The sequence below is a fragment of the Centroberyx gerrardi genome, chromosome 6 (assembly GCF_048128805.1).
Source record: "Centroberyx gerrardi isolate f3 chromosome 6, fCenGer3.hap1.cur.20231027, whole genome shotgun sequence".
In the NCBI taxonomy this organism is placed as follows: Eukaryota; Metazoa; Chordata; class Actinopteri; order Beryciformes; family Berycidae; genus Centroberyx; species Centroberyx gerrardi.
In genome coordinates, this window is record NC_136002.1 from 34,233,678 (window position 1) to 34,249,888 (window position 16,211).

The following is a 16,211-nucleotide window of genomic DNA, read 5'->3' on the forward strand; positions in this document are numbered from 1 at the left end:
AAGGACCAAATGCCAGGGAATTAGTCATTGGTAGATAAATCAATATAAAGGTACAGTCTTTGGTTTCCCTTTGAGGAGAAGAAGAAGAAGAAGGAGCAGCAGCAGCAGAAGTAGCAGAAGAAGAAGAAGAAGAAGAAAAGAAGAAGAAGAAGAAGAAGAAGAAGAAGAAGAAGGAGCAGCAGCAGAAGAAGCAGCAGAAGCAGAAGAAGAGGAAGAAGAAGAAGAAGAAGGAGCAGAAGCAGAAGAAGCAGCAGAAGAAGCAGCAGAAGGAGCAGCAGCAGAAGTAGCAGAAGAAGCAGCAGAAGCAGAAGAAGAGGAAGAAGCAGAAGAAGAAGCAGAAGAAGCAGAAGAAGAAGCAGCAGCATAAGTAGCAGAAGAAGAAGAAAAAGCAGAAGCAGCAAAAGCAGAAGAAGCAGAAGAAGAAGTAGAAGAAGCAGAAGAAACAGAAGCAGAAGAAGCAGAAGAAGAAGAAGAAGCAGCAGAAGAAGCAGAAGAAGAAGAAGCAGCAGCAGAAGAAGCAGAAGAAGAAGAAGAAGAAGAAGAAGAAGAAGCAGCAGCAGCAGCAGAAGAAGCAGCAGAAGCAGAAGGAGAAGAAGCAGAAGAAGCAGAAGAAGAAGCAGAAGAAGAAGAAGAAGCAGAAGAAGCAGAAGAAGAAGCAGCAGCAGAAGAAGCAGAAGAAGAAGCAGCAGCAGAAGAAGCAGAAGCAGCAGAAGAAGAAGAAGCAGAAGCAGAAGAAGAAGCAGCAGAAGAAGAAGAGCAGCACCTTCAGGACGACCCAGGCGGCCAGCTGCCGGCTGCTGCTGAACAGGCAGAGCAGACCGGAGCTGGTGATGCAGTAGGTGCTGGAGGCCATGAGGCCACGCCCACACGCCACCCCGCAGAACACGCTGTTCTTATGGTCGCCTAGCAACCCAGACCGACCAATCAGGGGCACCGTGCTGTTCACCTGTAAATAAACAATGAATAACAAATTGTAAACAAGAGTAAACAATGAATAAATAAGGTACAACAACAGGGACGACACGGCTACTGAAACATTTCTGGACACGTGTTCTTCCTCCTCATCATGTGAATACCCAGCATGCAATGCATGTCTTCGCCTTCGGGTGAAAACCTTGTATCTCCCAAAGTCAACGTTTCAGGAACTAAGAAATTCTGCCGCAGGGAATCAGATACAGAATTATGACGGGTTCCATGTCTATATTACAACTAACAAGCTGCAAAAGATTTTACTACGTCTTACATGACTTGTGATTGGCTGGCTGACTACAGACTTGTGACTGGCTGGCTGACTACAGACTTGTGACTGGCTGGCTGACTACAGACTTGTGACTGGCTGGCTGACTACAGACTTGTGATTGGCTGGCTGACTACAGACTTGTGACTGGCTGGCTGACTACAGACTTGTGATTGGCTGGCTGACTACAGACTTGTGACTGGCTGGCTGACTACAGACTTGTGACTACAGACTTGTGACTGGCTGACTACAGACTTGTGACTGGCTGGCTGACTACAGACTTGTGATTGGCTGGCTGACTACAGACTTGTGATTGGCTGGCTGACTACAGACTTGTGATTGGCTGGCTGACTACAGACTTGTGATTGGCTGGCTGACTACAGACTTGTGATTGGCTGGCTGACTACAGACTTGTGACTACAGACTTGTGACTGGCTGGCTGACTACAGACTTGTGACTGGCTGGCTGACTACAGACTTGTGACTGGCTGGCTGACTACAGACTTGTGACTACAGACTTGTGACTGGCTGGCTGACTACAGACTTGTGACTGGCTGGCTGACTACAGACTTGTGACTGGCTGGCTGACTACAGACTTGTGATTGGCTGGCTGACTACAGACTTGTGACTACAGACTTGTGACTGGCTGGCTGACTACAGACTTGTGACTACAGACTTGTGACTGGCTGGCTGACTACAGACTTGTGATTGGCTGGCTGACTACAGACTTGTGACTACAGACTTGTGACTGGCTGGCTGACTACAGACTTGTGACTGGCTGGCTGACTACAGACTTGTGACTGGCTGGCTGACTACAGACTTGTGACTACAGACTTGTGACTGGCTGGCTGACTACAGACTTGTGATTGGCTGGCTGACTACAGACTTGTGACTACAGACTTGTGACTGGCTGGCTGACTACAGACTTGTGACTACAGACTTGTGACTGGCTGGCTGACTACAGACTTGTGATTGGCTGGCTGACTACAGACTTGTGACTACAGACTTGTGACTGGCTGACTACAGACTTGTGATTGGCTGGCTGACTACAGACTTGTGACTACAGACTTGTGACTGGCTGGCTGACTACAGACTTGTGACTACAGACTTGTGACTGGCTGACTACAGACTTGTGACTACAGACTTGTGACTGGCTGGCTGACTACAGACTTGTGACTACAGACTTGTGACTACAGACTTGTGACTGGCTGGCTGACTACAGACTTGTGACTACAGACTTGTGACTGGCTGGCTGACTACAGACTTGTGACTACAGACTTGTGACTGGCTGGCTGACTACAGACTTGTGACTACAGACTTGTGACTGGCTGTACCCGGCGGTCTTTGGAGGCGTCCAGGTACCAGAACTTGACGTGTCTGTTTCCTGCTGTGACGAAGTAGCTGTTGTCCTGGGAGAAGGAAACTGCTGCCACCCTGCTGGACACCTTGTTGGAGGCGATGACCGTCCCCTTCTGCTCACACACACACACACACACACACACACACACACACACACACACACACACACACACACACACACACACACACACACACACACACACACACACACACACACACACACACACACACACACACACACACGAGAGGGATTACAGAGCAGGAATGAGAACATGTGGACAACAGTCATGTTCCCTTCATATTTCATATTCAGACAGCCTTACATACAGTCTGGATATACAGTGTTATTTACCAATACACAGGATTTGATGTAACGAGTCTTTGTGCCATAATGCATGGTGAGCTTTTACGCAGAAGCCCGATTCAGATGCTGAAATAATGACGTACCGAGCCACAAACAGGACCATCGGACAGCAGGATTAGGGTGACAGCGAATGACGACAATACGACACAGAAGTATAATTTGGCCTTCAGAAACCAAACGATCAGCTATCTACAGTTTCATTATGATAAATAACTCCCGTCTTCATCACTGTGAATGTTCAGCCGGAGCCCGGCTGATGTCCCTTCTCTTCAGCTAGAGCCAACACGCTGCACTCAAACGTTTCCTAACCTAGTTCCTCTGATCCCCAGCCGGTCATGTAGATATCCCAGCAGGCCCTGCAGCGGAGGAGCTCCAGGAGGAGGAGCTTACGGCTCCAGTGGGCGGGACTTAGCTAAGGACTCAGCTGTAAGTCTTCTTTTTTATTTTTTTTTTTTGGAAACCAACTTTCTTACAGAAGACACTTGCAGGCTGGATACTTCTCATTGGTATGTTGACCCTGCGCTTGTTTTTCTTTTTTTTCTCATTTTTTTTAGACTATACCTGTAACAACACATTACAACACACATAAAACATTTACTTATAAACTAAATGAAAAAGTTATGATGAATTTCAGTTTTAGGCCGTGCTTACTTTCTTTTTCTCCACTTTTTGAGACTATTTACCATTTCTCCATGTAGGCTAGAGATGAAGAATTAACTGCATTCACACATTAGTGTGAGATCCAGTTGAACTGGATTCTGTGGCAACAGAGGGAACGGGACAGTTTCAGCTGCAGGTCGGCTAACGGCTCAGTTTAGGCAACTAAAACAACTTGGGGAAGGTTAGTGAGGCTTGGGTCGGTTCAATAAGAAAAACTCTAAAAATGTAAATTTGACTCTCAGTAGAAATTTCCTTCGTACAAGCTGGGAATTGAACTCTCTTCCATCGCCCATCCAGCACCGACCACAACACCCTGACTAGGTGTTCACTTAAGAATTTGATCGATCGAGAATATATTAACTGATTAATCGACAATGTAGACTATGTGCTATTTCTCATTTTTTGCTGAAATCATTTACCACCACGAGGTGCAATTTAAATTTCACCACTTATACAGAGGAAGAAGAAAGCCAAGCAGGCGGGCGAAAACTCCAGTGTAGGATTACATCTGAAAAAACAACAGTGTTCATTGTAAACATTTACAAAGTTGAAATACAGCAGGTCTACAAGCACAATGACAGAATGCACGACAGTGTTTGTGCCTCCCGACCCGGGACAGCTGTTCCCCCGGAGCGTGTGTTTCAGCGGCTGACCGACTCAGCAGGCTGCACACTGGACTCGTCCAGACCACATAGATATGCTCTTATTCTTAAATAAATGAGTAGATTGGTGCCAGTGTTTCCAATACATCAGCTGTGGCAGCGCCACAATATCGGCACGGCCGGCACAAAATAAAGACGTATAGAAATTGATCTAAATCGCTCTGTAATGCACCTGATGTGCGCATCACGTCACGTCTGTCGTGTGGCGATGCAGCAGCACTGTACTCAACCTGACAGTCTGGCCCAAGCAGCCAATCAGGAAGTGGCTGAAAGCTGCAGGTCCTCTAACGTCCGCTAGAGTCCGGCTCCAGAAAGACTCCAAACCTCCAACTCCATGAAGTCAATGGGACCACAACCCAACTTCTCACTAATATAAAGTCAATACATTTTTTCCACAAGAGGTTTTGGTCTCAGCAGCTGATTTCACTTCTTCTAATGTGTGTCCATATGCCGATTTTCAAAATAATTGCGTCATTAACAGATATAACGATTATAAAACAGTGTTGTTTTCCTAGTGATTGACAGGTCGCAGATTACGGACCGACAGCAGGCGGAGCTGCGGCTCTGTGTCGACCCTCGGCCTCTCTCTGGCTGCTCCGGCTCCAACAAATGTCAACATGGCGGAGATCGTAAACCCGACCTGTTGGCTTCAAAACGGCCCTTCAGAAACCTGTGGGGACGTCGCACTCACTACTCCATCTTTTTTTTACAGTCTATGGTCTGGCCTTAAGGTAGTACTCGCTATTTCCCAAAACATTATCAGCCATTTCCCCAAATCTGCTGCCATTTGCCAATTTCTGCCTGACCTTAGCTGACCTATAATACGCCTGGCCAAAACTGCCTGACTCCGAGTCTTTTCTCCCTCACGGACAAAAACAAATTCCAATGTCATCTTTCCTTACAGCCGAGAAAATAATTTCCAACCGTTTGCGCTCAATTTCTGCTGCTAGACACAGAACAGACATCCCCAAATGCATCGTCCTTGGGACAGACTTGTTTTCCCTCCTGTCTGAACAGAAGGGACAGAAGGTCCTCAGAGACCCTTCTGGTCCTCAGAGAGCCTTCTGGTCCTCAGAGACCCTTCTGGTCCTCAGAGAGCCTTCTGGTCCTCAGAGAGCCTTCTGGTCCTCAGAGAGCCTTCTGAGGACATCGCCTGAGAGACGGAGAGATGGTGGCACATCACCACCTAAGACGTTCTTATAAGGGTTTTTTTTTTGGAAACACTTAATCTCACCCACAGATCCAGTGACCCAAAATAAACAGATCTGCGACCCATCATGAGCCCCACGCCACAGTTTAAGAAACACTGTGTTATGCCTCTGATGTATTACTAGTATCTGATGTTTTAGAATAGACATTTTCAACCTGCACCCTATTTTACATCATACCAATCGGGCTGTGTGTGTGTGTGTGTGTGTGTGTGTGTGTGCGTGTGTGTGTGTGTGTGCTCACCCTCCAGTCCCAGACGCTGACGGTCATGTCATGCTGGTATCCCACAGAGACGATGTAGGTGTTGTTGGTGGAGAAAGCCACACAGGCCACTCCGTACTTGTGGCTCTGGACGTCGGCCACCTGGCAGCCGTCGGCCTCCCACACCCGGACGCACGGCATGTGGCCGCTCTGAAACACAGGAGCACGCTCACACCGGGCCGCACCACAGCCCCGGGCAGGCTATCCCTAAATTCAATAAGTCAGCACCCATATTGATGTCCGCTTCAGTCTCCGTTCTGTATGTATTCTGCACAGTGTAATACATGCAACGTTTATAGTTTAAAATGGCACATTTTATGGCATTTTTCATTATTATTATGATATCAAACATTAATATGGGTGCTGACTTATTGAATTTGACGATTAAATACAAAGCAATTGGTTTAAAACAGTATTTCTACCTATAAAATCTCACACTTTTATTTTGAAGGTTAAACAGCCAAACCGGAAGTCTTGTTTCTGCTAAATGGAGCTAGTCTTACCCGTCGAGGCCGGGGTGCACAAACGTGACGTATTTTAAATAACAGCTAGAGGTGATTTTAGCTAAATGGTGTAAATGTCTTTTCAAGTCACTTTGGGATCGTTTGGCTTCCAGAGACTTGGATTATGCTGTAAGAGCTGCATGGAGACATTTTATGGTTATTTTCCGTTATTTTTTTAAGTCTGAAGACAGGTCTCCAGCAGCTTCAGTTGTTTTGAAGCTGCAATGAACTTCTTCCAGGGACCTCCAGGACTGTTTATACCGGTTTATACCCAATTTATACTGGCATGGGGTGAGTAGATAATGACTGAATTTTTATTTTTGGGTGAACTATTCCTTTAAACAGCTCACAGTAGTAGAACTCAGGATGCTTTGGGCAGCTTAACATGGCCAAGAATTTCATACCAGCTTCTCTCTCTCGCGCACACACACACACACACACACACACACACACACACACACACACACACACACACACACACACACACACACACACACACACACAGCTATCATTTCCAGGCCTCTTACCTCACCAGTGACCAGATATTTTCCATCGTGAGAGAAGGCCAAGGCGCTGAAGGGTTTTCTGGGAAGCAAACACAACAGGCCCAAAGTTACAGACCGTTCAACCAGTAGCAAGACATTTCAAACCAGTTCCACCAGCATCAGAGTACTGACCACAGTACTAGAATGTTACAATGACCAGAGTACTACTGCATATATTATGTTACGATAACAACAGTTATAATGACCAGCTGGGAAAAAGTGGGCGGGGAACGTGAATACGTAACACTGTGCCCTTGAGCAAGGCACTGAACCCGGAGACGCTCAGAGGAGACGCTCAGAGGAGACGCTCAGAGGAGACGCTCAGAGGAGACGCTCAGAGGGGACGCTCAGAGGAGACGCTCAGAGGAGACGCTCAGAGGAGACGCTCAGAGGAGACGCTCAGAGGAGACGCTCAGAGGAGACGCTCAGGAGACGCTCAGGAGACGTTCAGAAGACGTTCAGAGGAGACGCTCAGAGGAGACGCTCAGAGGAGACGCTCAGAGGAGACGCTCAGAGGAGACGCTCAGAGAGGACGCTCAGAGGAGACGTTCAGAGGAGACGCTCAGAGGAGACGCTCAGGAGACGCTCAGGAGACGCTCAGAGGAGACGCTCAGAGGAGACGCTCAGAGGAGACGCTCAGGAGACGCTCAGAGGAGACGCTCAGGAGACGCTCAGGAGACACTCAGAGGAGACGCTCAGAGGAGACGCTCAGGAGACGCTCAGAGGAGACGCTCAGGAGACGCTCAGAGGAGACGCTCAGGAGACGCTCAGAGGAGACGCTCAGGAGACGCTCAGAGGAGACGCTCAGGAGACGCTCAGAGGAGACGCTCAGAGGAGACGCTCAGAGGAGACGCTCAGAGGAGACGCTCAGAGGAGACGCTCAGTGGAGACGCTCAGAGGAGACGTTCAGAGGAGACGCTCAGAGGAGACGCTCAGACGTTCATGGTGTGTTTTCACAGGTTCCATCATTTCCACGCTTCCCATTCATTTTCTATGTAAGCAGATATGAAATGCATTCTGGTAGCGCTCCACATTTGTATGAACTTGAGGTCGAGGTTTCTGCTTCTCTGATTTCAGCCTTTTCTTTTCTTCTTTAGCTAATTTCTGTAGTTACGTTAGGCCCCGCCTCCTGTCAATCAAACTCAGTCAAGCCAACTGACAAACCAAAGCCAGACTCTTCCTCCAGCTACAGACATGAAACAGAAATTAAAGCTAGATTTAAACTGCTGCTCTCTTCTTCACTGGGAGTTTGTTTCAGAATATTTACTGTGAAAAACAACAAAGACAAAGGAAAAATATCAAATATCTGCTGATGTGACAAAAGCTGGAAAACATCTACAGTGATGGAGAACAGGAAGGGAAAGCAGGAAATGAAGAGAAACTCCATTCACACTGGTAATTGTCCTTTAAGGAGTGAGGAAGGTGCTTCCATGTACCTTGATGTGTTGATAATGTGGCTTTGTTTATTCTTCTTTGGATGAAGCAGCACAATCACACACCTAGAACAGAAACAGACACTCAGCAGTCAGTAACATTGAACTGTATTGACAATACAGTAACTCTACTGTTATGTCTTAAAGCATACTGACAGTTAAACCTCAGTAGACTCCTGATCAGCTGCATTTTCAGAGTCAGATGCTGCTTTGAATGAAGGAATGTGGATCTAATGTTATCTGCATCACCATCATAAGGTCACAGACAATTTATACACTGAGGAGTCCATAAGTAAAGTGAGATTCATGTCTGTAACTTCCACAAAACCAAATGGTTTCTTATTTTAAAAAGACGTGCAAGTACAGCTGTAACTTACCCAGCAGGATAGGCTATTAAGCCAGAGTTGGGGTCACAGGTCAGTCCGCTGCTGTTGGCTGTGCTGATCCCCAGAACTTTCTCCAGAACCACCTGGCAGAGCACAGCCTGTTACCATCCCACCAAACTCCATTAAAAGTTTCTAAGACCTTTTACAAATCATTAGGAGCCGCCCTTCAATTCGGCATACATCCGACACACCAAGGAACACATTTTAACACAATTTCAACTTTTACAACTGGTTTGCCTGTTGTTCCCACCGTCGCCTTCGAACAAAACGGCGTGATGGCCAGGTAGGGCACTGTGGACCAATATAAAAAGTTGAACTATTAAAACTAGGATGCTGTCGGGCCGACAGCAAGGGTATATCCCCGAAATTCCCCAATCCTCGAAGGCCCCATATTATATTATTATTACTCCTAAACACTCCAAAATGAATCGATATAATCCTCTAGGGATTGTCTCCCCAATAATAAAGGGACACCTTACCTTTTTTTTTTTAACACTCAATAATACATTTAACTAATTAACTATTTTATCACATAAATAGTCAAATATCATACAAATCTCCATAACTGCCTGAACAATCCTGTTGACAAATTTCAATACAATATAATGCACCATTGGTGAGATATGGGTCCAAATAGCATGGAGATGAATTTAATCAGTTAATTAATAATAGTTACAATAATCAGAAACACATCAAAATCAGTACAGTTCTTCCTCTAGGGGTCATCAATGTCCATACCAAATTTGAAAAGATTCTTATAAAAACTGTTCAAGTTATCGCGTTCACATGGAGGATCTGGAATAAAGTGCTGCTTGGTGAATTGTCTATATGTCGCTGCGATTCGTAAAAGTTTTTAGTCGTGTCCTGTCAGATATATCATCTTATCGATAAGCAAGGCAACGTTTAACTGCGAGATTTCTCACTGGAATTGCTGTACCTTTCTCTCCATACATGAAACATTGCGTATCATGGCTAACGTTATCATGGCTAAACGAATACACTAAAGTGTCATGTACTACAAATGTAGCTTTCAGAGCTGACATCATTTCTGAGTTTAATTTGAATAGGATTTGCTCGCCACAGTGGTTCAAAAGAGAAAATACTTTATAACAACTGGTTTAGTTCAGTGAGCCACCCTGAAAAACTGACCTGCTAACTTCGTGCTTAGTCAAGCTAACAACGGCAACAGTTAGCAACAAAACATCAGCTTTACCCGATTGTTGGACGTCCGCCTCGGTTGACTTTGTCGACTTTTCCGGCGTATGTTTGTGACCACATTGCTGACATTATTAACCACTTGTTTCCTCATTCTCGAAGTGACTGAATTCATGTTTGTGCCTCCACCAAAATCTGCTCCCTCTGCCATGGTCGTATCTTTATGTCGCTAAAAAGTTAGCTAAAAGTCAGATGGGTGAGTTAACGGTAAGTTAGCGCTAGGGAGAGCACACAGCAACCCTGCTGCACACTGCACGTTACAGTTAGACAAACGAAGACTGTAACCGTCTAAACACCGCGGCGCGCGGCCGTGTAGCCCCGCTGCTGCTCAAACGAAGAGGAACATTACCGTTAATAAACAGTCTGCTAACTGCGGCTAGCCCAGCTCATGTAACCTGACACTTTTCTCTGTTTCCGGGGACGCGCGGCGGGACGCTGTTTCAAACCGGGCTCCGCCCACTGGCCCCGCCCACAGACAGCTGGACGGCTACAAAGATCGTCTATGTGGGAGAAGATGAATGAGAAGATTCCGGTCATCCTGTCAATAGAGAGCCTAAGTCCCTCCCCTTCCGGTGGACCACCATGGGACCTTATTTCGGAAAAAATATGTACGGTAGTCAACGGCGAGAGACAAATAATTGTTTGATCCCGTTTGAATTGTGCCATGAATTACACATATGATGTTTTGTCAATTTAAATGATAATTTTGCAATGTTTGAAAGTCGCAGTCACTGTGTGCTGCAACAGCAGAATGATAATATTTGCATAAGTTTTATTTTATTTATTAATTGATATTTGAATATGTTTATTGGCTAAAAGTTGTTATGCGTTACACGTAACGAATGTCACATCTTGGGTATCATGTAAAATTCCACTTTCCCATTTGTATTTACCACTTGATTTGGTCGTTCAAGTACACTCTACCCGTAATTACATAACTTCTGGGGATTAATTCGTTTGCAGGGTTTCTCAAATTAATTAATTGGATTAAGTAGTGGAAACTTAAAATATGTTCAAAATGTCTACTAACTTCAAACATTTTGAGTGCCTGTAGCATTTTCTTCCTTTTGTGCTTATTAAACTGATAATTTTTGATTAATTTGAACTATTTCTGCTCAGTCTGGTCTGGGCTCCTCAGACAGCAGGGCAGAAAAACTCACTGCACATACACACACACACACACACACACACACACACACACACACACAGAAGAAACCAGGTCAACATCAGTGGGTCGGAGCCATACTATATGAGTATAGTATGGCTATAGTAGAGCTACAGTAAAAATAGTAGAGTTGTAGTACTAGTAGTAAAGTAGTTGTAGAATAGAATCGTAGTAGACGACAGTAACGTATGGTAGAAGGTATTAATCAATACAAGAATGGGACTAAAGCCAGCACCGACGACCATCAGAGCCGGGGCAGGAGGGGGAATATAAGGGATGCTGAGGTCGGATAAATATGATGAAAGACACAGACTGACTTCCTCCACTGCAGAAAGGCTGGAACACACTCAGCAGGACAGACACTTTCTTTTCCTCAAGGACTTTTTGTCTTTATTCAGTTTTTTTGGGTTACAAAGAGCAAAAATCACAAAAGACAAAATTTAAAATTCAGCTGTATAACACTGTTCTCTTTAAAAAGGCAATTTTTCAGCAGTGAAGTAGAAAGTTTTACGTCTGAGCTCTTAAATGGTTCATCGACATCAGACCATGCAAACTTTTAATTCAAGCAAAATCTTTAAGCAATTAACAAAGTTGAAGTTACATGAGGACAGAAGTGATAAGTAACAAAATGAATTAAAGAAGAATTACATCATATTATAAAGCAAGGAATCTCTGTCTGTGTGTGTGTCCTTCGCATATCTCGAGAACCGTTCGTCCGATCTACTTCACACTTGGCGGGTGTGTTGCTGGGGACCCGAGGACCTGCAGTGTCGGATTTGGTGCAATTTGGACACGCGACACGTTCAATATTAATAAACTTTGAATAAGCGAACAGCGCTCTGTGCAGCAGCGGGGCGAACAGGCACTGCACTAGTGCCCGTTCTGCAATACAACTGCAATACAATGTTGAAATGTATGTACATTTCTAACTCTGTCCCACATAAGTGGGACAGAGTTAGAAATGAAGACACTATGTACATTAACGTCTTAATGTACATAGTGTCTTCACACTTCATACTGTAGATATTACTAACTGAATCACCATGTATTAAAGTCAGACTGAAATGATTATCATCAATATCTAAAACAATATTTAGGTCAGTAGTTAGGTGCATTGAGGTCACTGTTAATGTCTGTATTTCCTCCACTCTAGAGGCTCTTAGTCTGACAGGGAGTGTTGTCTTGGATTTTCATATCAACGAGTCATAACTGTGATTTCATTTGCTATGCAGCTTCACTGCTGACAGCTGATTGGCTGCATTTTAGTGATGTTGCATCATGTGACAGCAACGACCTGGATGGACAGATATTCAACACCTGCATTACCACATGACAGACAGGGGGCACTCTTTGTTTTCACACATTACAAACTGGGAGTTTTGGGAACGTCCATTACAGCAAAATGTCCTGACTTCCTTTCAATAATATAAATGTTTTTCCTGCTGTGATTTCAGTCTGACTTTAAAGGGAACAGCTCTGTCACTGTAAAATCCTTCACTAAGGTGATGGACGGTTGTGTGAAAGCTGAGCGATCCATCTGGAAGTGAGATGAGCTCCTTGGAGATCCTGCTCTGTTCCCTGGGCTCCTGCCTCTTCACCCGGCCCGCCTTCAGCACCGGAACCACCGAGGTTATAATAATCCAGCTCAATGTTCGCCTCTCTTCCTGGCTTCTGCCCCCTGGTGGCCTGGAGAGACACGACAGCAGCCATCTCTGTTACTGGATCACACCTCTCTTCTAGCTAAAAATATACAGTCTAACTACTTTATTTACAGTTTTTCTCAATCGTTTAGATGTATTTTCCCAAGTGCAATTCCCAAAACAGTAAAAGTGTTTCTCACAACACTATACCACCCGTGCAAAAGAACCTAAAACACTCAAAACATGAACCACATACTGTACGTCAAAACACACAAAGTCGGTCAGTCACTACAACGCTGTCACCAAATGGATAGCACCCTTTGATCATTGTGTAAACACTGACACCAAAAATGCAAAGTATCTGCATCAAAACTGCGCAGACTGTGTAGCCTGCATACAGTGCCGTGAAAAAGTTTGTACACCGCTTGAATTTGTTGGGCTACAACATGATTTTACAGTAAAATGAGATTATTTGAATTTTTTTGTCTGAGATGTATACAATGTTTTTATATTACATTAATGAGAAAATTCTATATATTTTTATGAAGTTGGCAAATTCAGATAAATGAAAAATATGGGTGCAAAAGTAAGTGCACCCCTTGTTTCATTAGAGCTGAATCGTGTCACTGACAATATTTGATCAACATTTCATATCTTGTGCTGCTCAGATCTCATATTCAGGTTGTAGCTATAGGTTGTAAACATTATTTCACATTCAAAATCATAGTTATTCTGCTTTTTCAGCCAACAGAAGCTGATAACATCTCAATGGAGTCTCAGTGGATTTCAGGATGTGGGATGATTCAGTCTCAGAAAACAGAGTATAGTGTGGGATGTGAGGTTCACTTATGGATGGCACTGGGCTCCAGATCTTCACGTTTCAAAGACAAAATAAATGATCATGCTCCCCTCACTATATCCGAAAATACATACAGGTGCACTTTCACTGGAGTTTATCTTCTCAGACATTGGACACGTCAAACTCCAGTGAAAGTCCATCCATATGTATTTTTAAAAAGTATTCATTTTTATGTATTTATTTTTCCTTAAAAATAAACTTACTAGGGAAGTGACCCACTGGAGTCACATGTCACACTGGCCTTTTTTGTACAAACACAATGCTTCTTGTACATAGTATTTTGCATGCAATGATTTACGCAATGAACAACTGTGTCAATGCGAGTGTGAGATGTACATAGCCAACTGACAAAGGTACAGTCTGTTTTGACCGGCATGACAGTTGCCTTTAGTGTTTTGCAAAATGTGCTTTAGCATTTGCATTTTGTGTGAACACAGTAGAGTTGAAATAGAGCTGTGGCCAACTGCGTTGTTGTTGTGGGGTTTTGAGGGACTATTTTGAGAATGAGGTTACCGTTTCAGGAAATGCATCTAAGCGATTGAGAAAAACTGTAACCCAATCCTCTACTGAATAAAGATGTTCAGTACCTTGAAGTAGAAACAGAGGGCAGTGACCAGCAACACCACAGTCAGCAGCAGGACAACTAGTCTGATGATGAGATCTGTTGGAGAGGCTGAAACAGATTCAGAATCATCACATCAGATCACCTGACATCATGAGAACAACAGCTCCCATTAAAGATAAAGTTTATGTTGCCCTCAACCCTTAAAATCACTAAGTGAAGGTCACTTTAACATCTCTGTTTGATTCAGTTCTTAGAGAATATGGTAATCTGATCCACTCTAAAGATTATATTGATGTTGTTGGACAAAAGCCACATATCTGCAGAAAGTCAGTTTTCAGGAATGAAGTAAAGCCTGCTGATTCTCTCATTAACTCTCATGTCTTGTTGAAATGATAAAATGGATTGTTAACACTGTCACATATTCCTGTTGGATTCAGCTTCAGATTCTCCTTCAGGTTACCTGAGACAGTGAGAGAGAGGGGCTGGCTCTCAGAGGAGAAGTTATGAGAGAAAACAGAGATGTGATAAACACAGCTGTAGATCCCTTGGTGGGCGTGGTCTGCAGCAGGAAACAGGAAGTGGGCAGAGTGATTGACAGCTGGCAGGATGTGGTTGTGTGCTGTGTTGGAGGCGGTGGAGGTGAGGTGGAAGGAGCCTCCTGGGTACTGTGGCTGGATGGAGCAGCTGATGGTGAAGCTGGAGCCCCTGGACACCTGAAGCCCCTGCTGCTGGGCCTCGGAGACCCCGTCCATGGAGGGAGAGAGGGAGATGATTGGCTGAACCAGCAGATCTGTAAACAGATAGATGATGAAGACTTGAGAATACATGTTACCGATATCCTAATGCCTCCTTCCTCAGTGAGAAACTGACTGTTTTCTCCTCATCTGTTTTGTCAAAGTGATGAACGCTGATGGTTGAAAGGCGACAGGATTTGTCTGCTAGCAGCCACCGTACAAGAGAGAGAACTGCTACATTCATATGTAAGGGACAGAGTGTTCTTTATTGGGGTGGGGGGCCGGGTTCATTTCAAGATATGAAAATGAAAAAAAAAACCCCAATATATTTATATATATTTATTTAATTATATATATATACTGTATATATGTATAGATAGAACTCCCCAACAACAACTCCACCCTCCCCTGGACCCCCGGTCGGCGATCGGGGAAATCCGGTTTCATCTGATACTCCTCTGGCTCGGTTGGATGATCTGTGGCCTACAGGCTCGGAGCTGTGCCCAAGACCCAGGTGTGCTCCACTCCTGCCCCTCAGCCATGGTCCGTGGTCGCCGGTGGCAAACGGCGAAAAACACACTCGCATCCCTCGCCTTCACACTCGCTTGAAGATTTAAAACTGGAGAACCGATTTCAGGCATTGAATGGCTTGGAGCAGCTTGACTATCCCAGAAATGTGACATCCTCTACCGGCGTCACCGCCCCGCTTCCTATTCCACCGCCACACTGTCCGCCGACATCGCCCTGTGGCGCCGCCCCTGTACGGTAGCTGCCGCCTCGCTCCCCAGACGCTCATCCACCCTCCTTGGTGAGGTGCAACGGCTCTGCAGGGCGACACCGAAGACGGCCCGTTTCACGACCGCCTTCACCATCGTCGGATCCTACCTCTGTGGTAATTGTTGGCGACTCCATTGTCAGGTACGTAAAGGTCAAAGGTGCCCGCACCTATTGCTATCCTGGTGCGCGGTCACTCAATATTATTGACCACCTGCCAACCATCCTACAGCGCCACCCAGAGTCCTCCACAATTATTGTTCATATTGGATCCAACGATACAGGCTCCCAACAGTCAGAGGCTCTACAATCCGACTATAAGCTGATGCTTGATGCTCTGTCGAACTGTGGGAAGCACATTATGTTGTCAGGACCGATTCCTACAGTCGATCGTGGCTACGGACGTTTTTCCCGACTTCCCTCTTTTAATTCATGGCTCAAGTCCGAATCGAAACCTGAACTTGGTGGACAATTTTGAATTATTCTGGAACAGACGACAATTCTGCAGACCAGACGGACTTCATCCTAACATGTTTGGAGCTAGGATGTTAGCGGCCAGCCTCACCTATTCCACGCTTCACCCTCGCCTCTCTGTTTCTGCCAACTGAGAGAGTCCATGCCCCTTGCAGGTAACCTCCCAA

At 45.1% G+C, this 16,211-nt stretch overlaps 2 protein-coding genes across 5 annotated transcripts in view; both read right to left on the reverse strand.

Moving 5' to 3' along the window:
• wdr62 (WD repeat domain 62) overlaps window positions 1-10,112 on the reverse strand; it is a 40,223-nt gene extending 30,111 nt beyond the window's left edge. For all 4 annotated transcript variants that reach the window (XM_078284143.1, XM_078284145.1, XM_078284144.1 and 1 more), the window contains exons 1-7: window positions 9,832-10,112; window positions 8,610-8,701; window positions 8,236-8,298; window positions 6,782-6,839; window positions 5,734-5,901; window positions 2,571-2,708; window positions 764-946 (exon numbers count right to left, since the gene is read on the reverse strand). In XM_078284143.1, coding sequence (XP_078140269.1) covers window positions 764-946; window positions 2,571-2,708; window positions 5,734-5,901; window positions 6,782-6,839; window positions 8,236-8,298; window positions 8,610-8,701; window positions 9,832-9,984 — 855 coding nt within the window. In that variant the 5' untranslated portion in view covers window positions 9,985-10,112. The remainder of the gene's footprint in view (window positions 1-763; window positions 947-2,570; window positions 2,709-5,733; window positions 5,902-6,781; window positions 6,840-8,235; window positions 8,299-8,609; window positions 8,702-9,831) is intronic.
• Window positions 10,113-12,495: 2,383 nt separating this feature from the next.
• Window positions 12,496-16,211, reverse strand: part of LOC139918641 (scavenger receptor cysteine-rich type 1 protein M160-like) — a 38,558-nt gene continuing 34,842 nt past the window's right edge. Inside the window, exons 12-15 of the mRNA XM_078283961.1 lie at window positions 14,766-14,857; window positions 14,523-14,681; window positions 14,085-14,170; window positions 12,496-12,684 (exon numbers count right to left, since the gene is read on the reverse strand). Coding sequence (XP_078140087.1) covers window positions 12,496-12,684; window positions 14,085-14,170; window positions 14,523-14,681; window positions 14,766-14,857 — 526 coding nt within the window. The remainder of the gene's footprint in view (window positions 12,685-14,084; window positions 14,171-14,522; window positions 14,682-14,765; window positions 14,858-16,211) is intronic.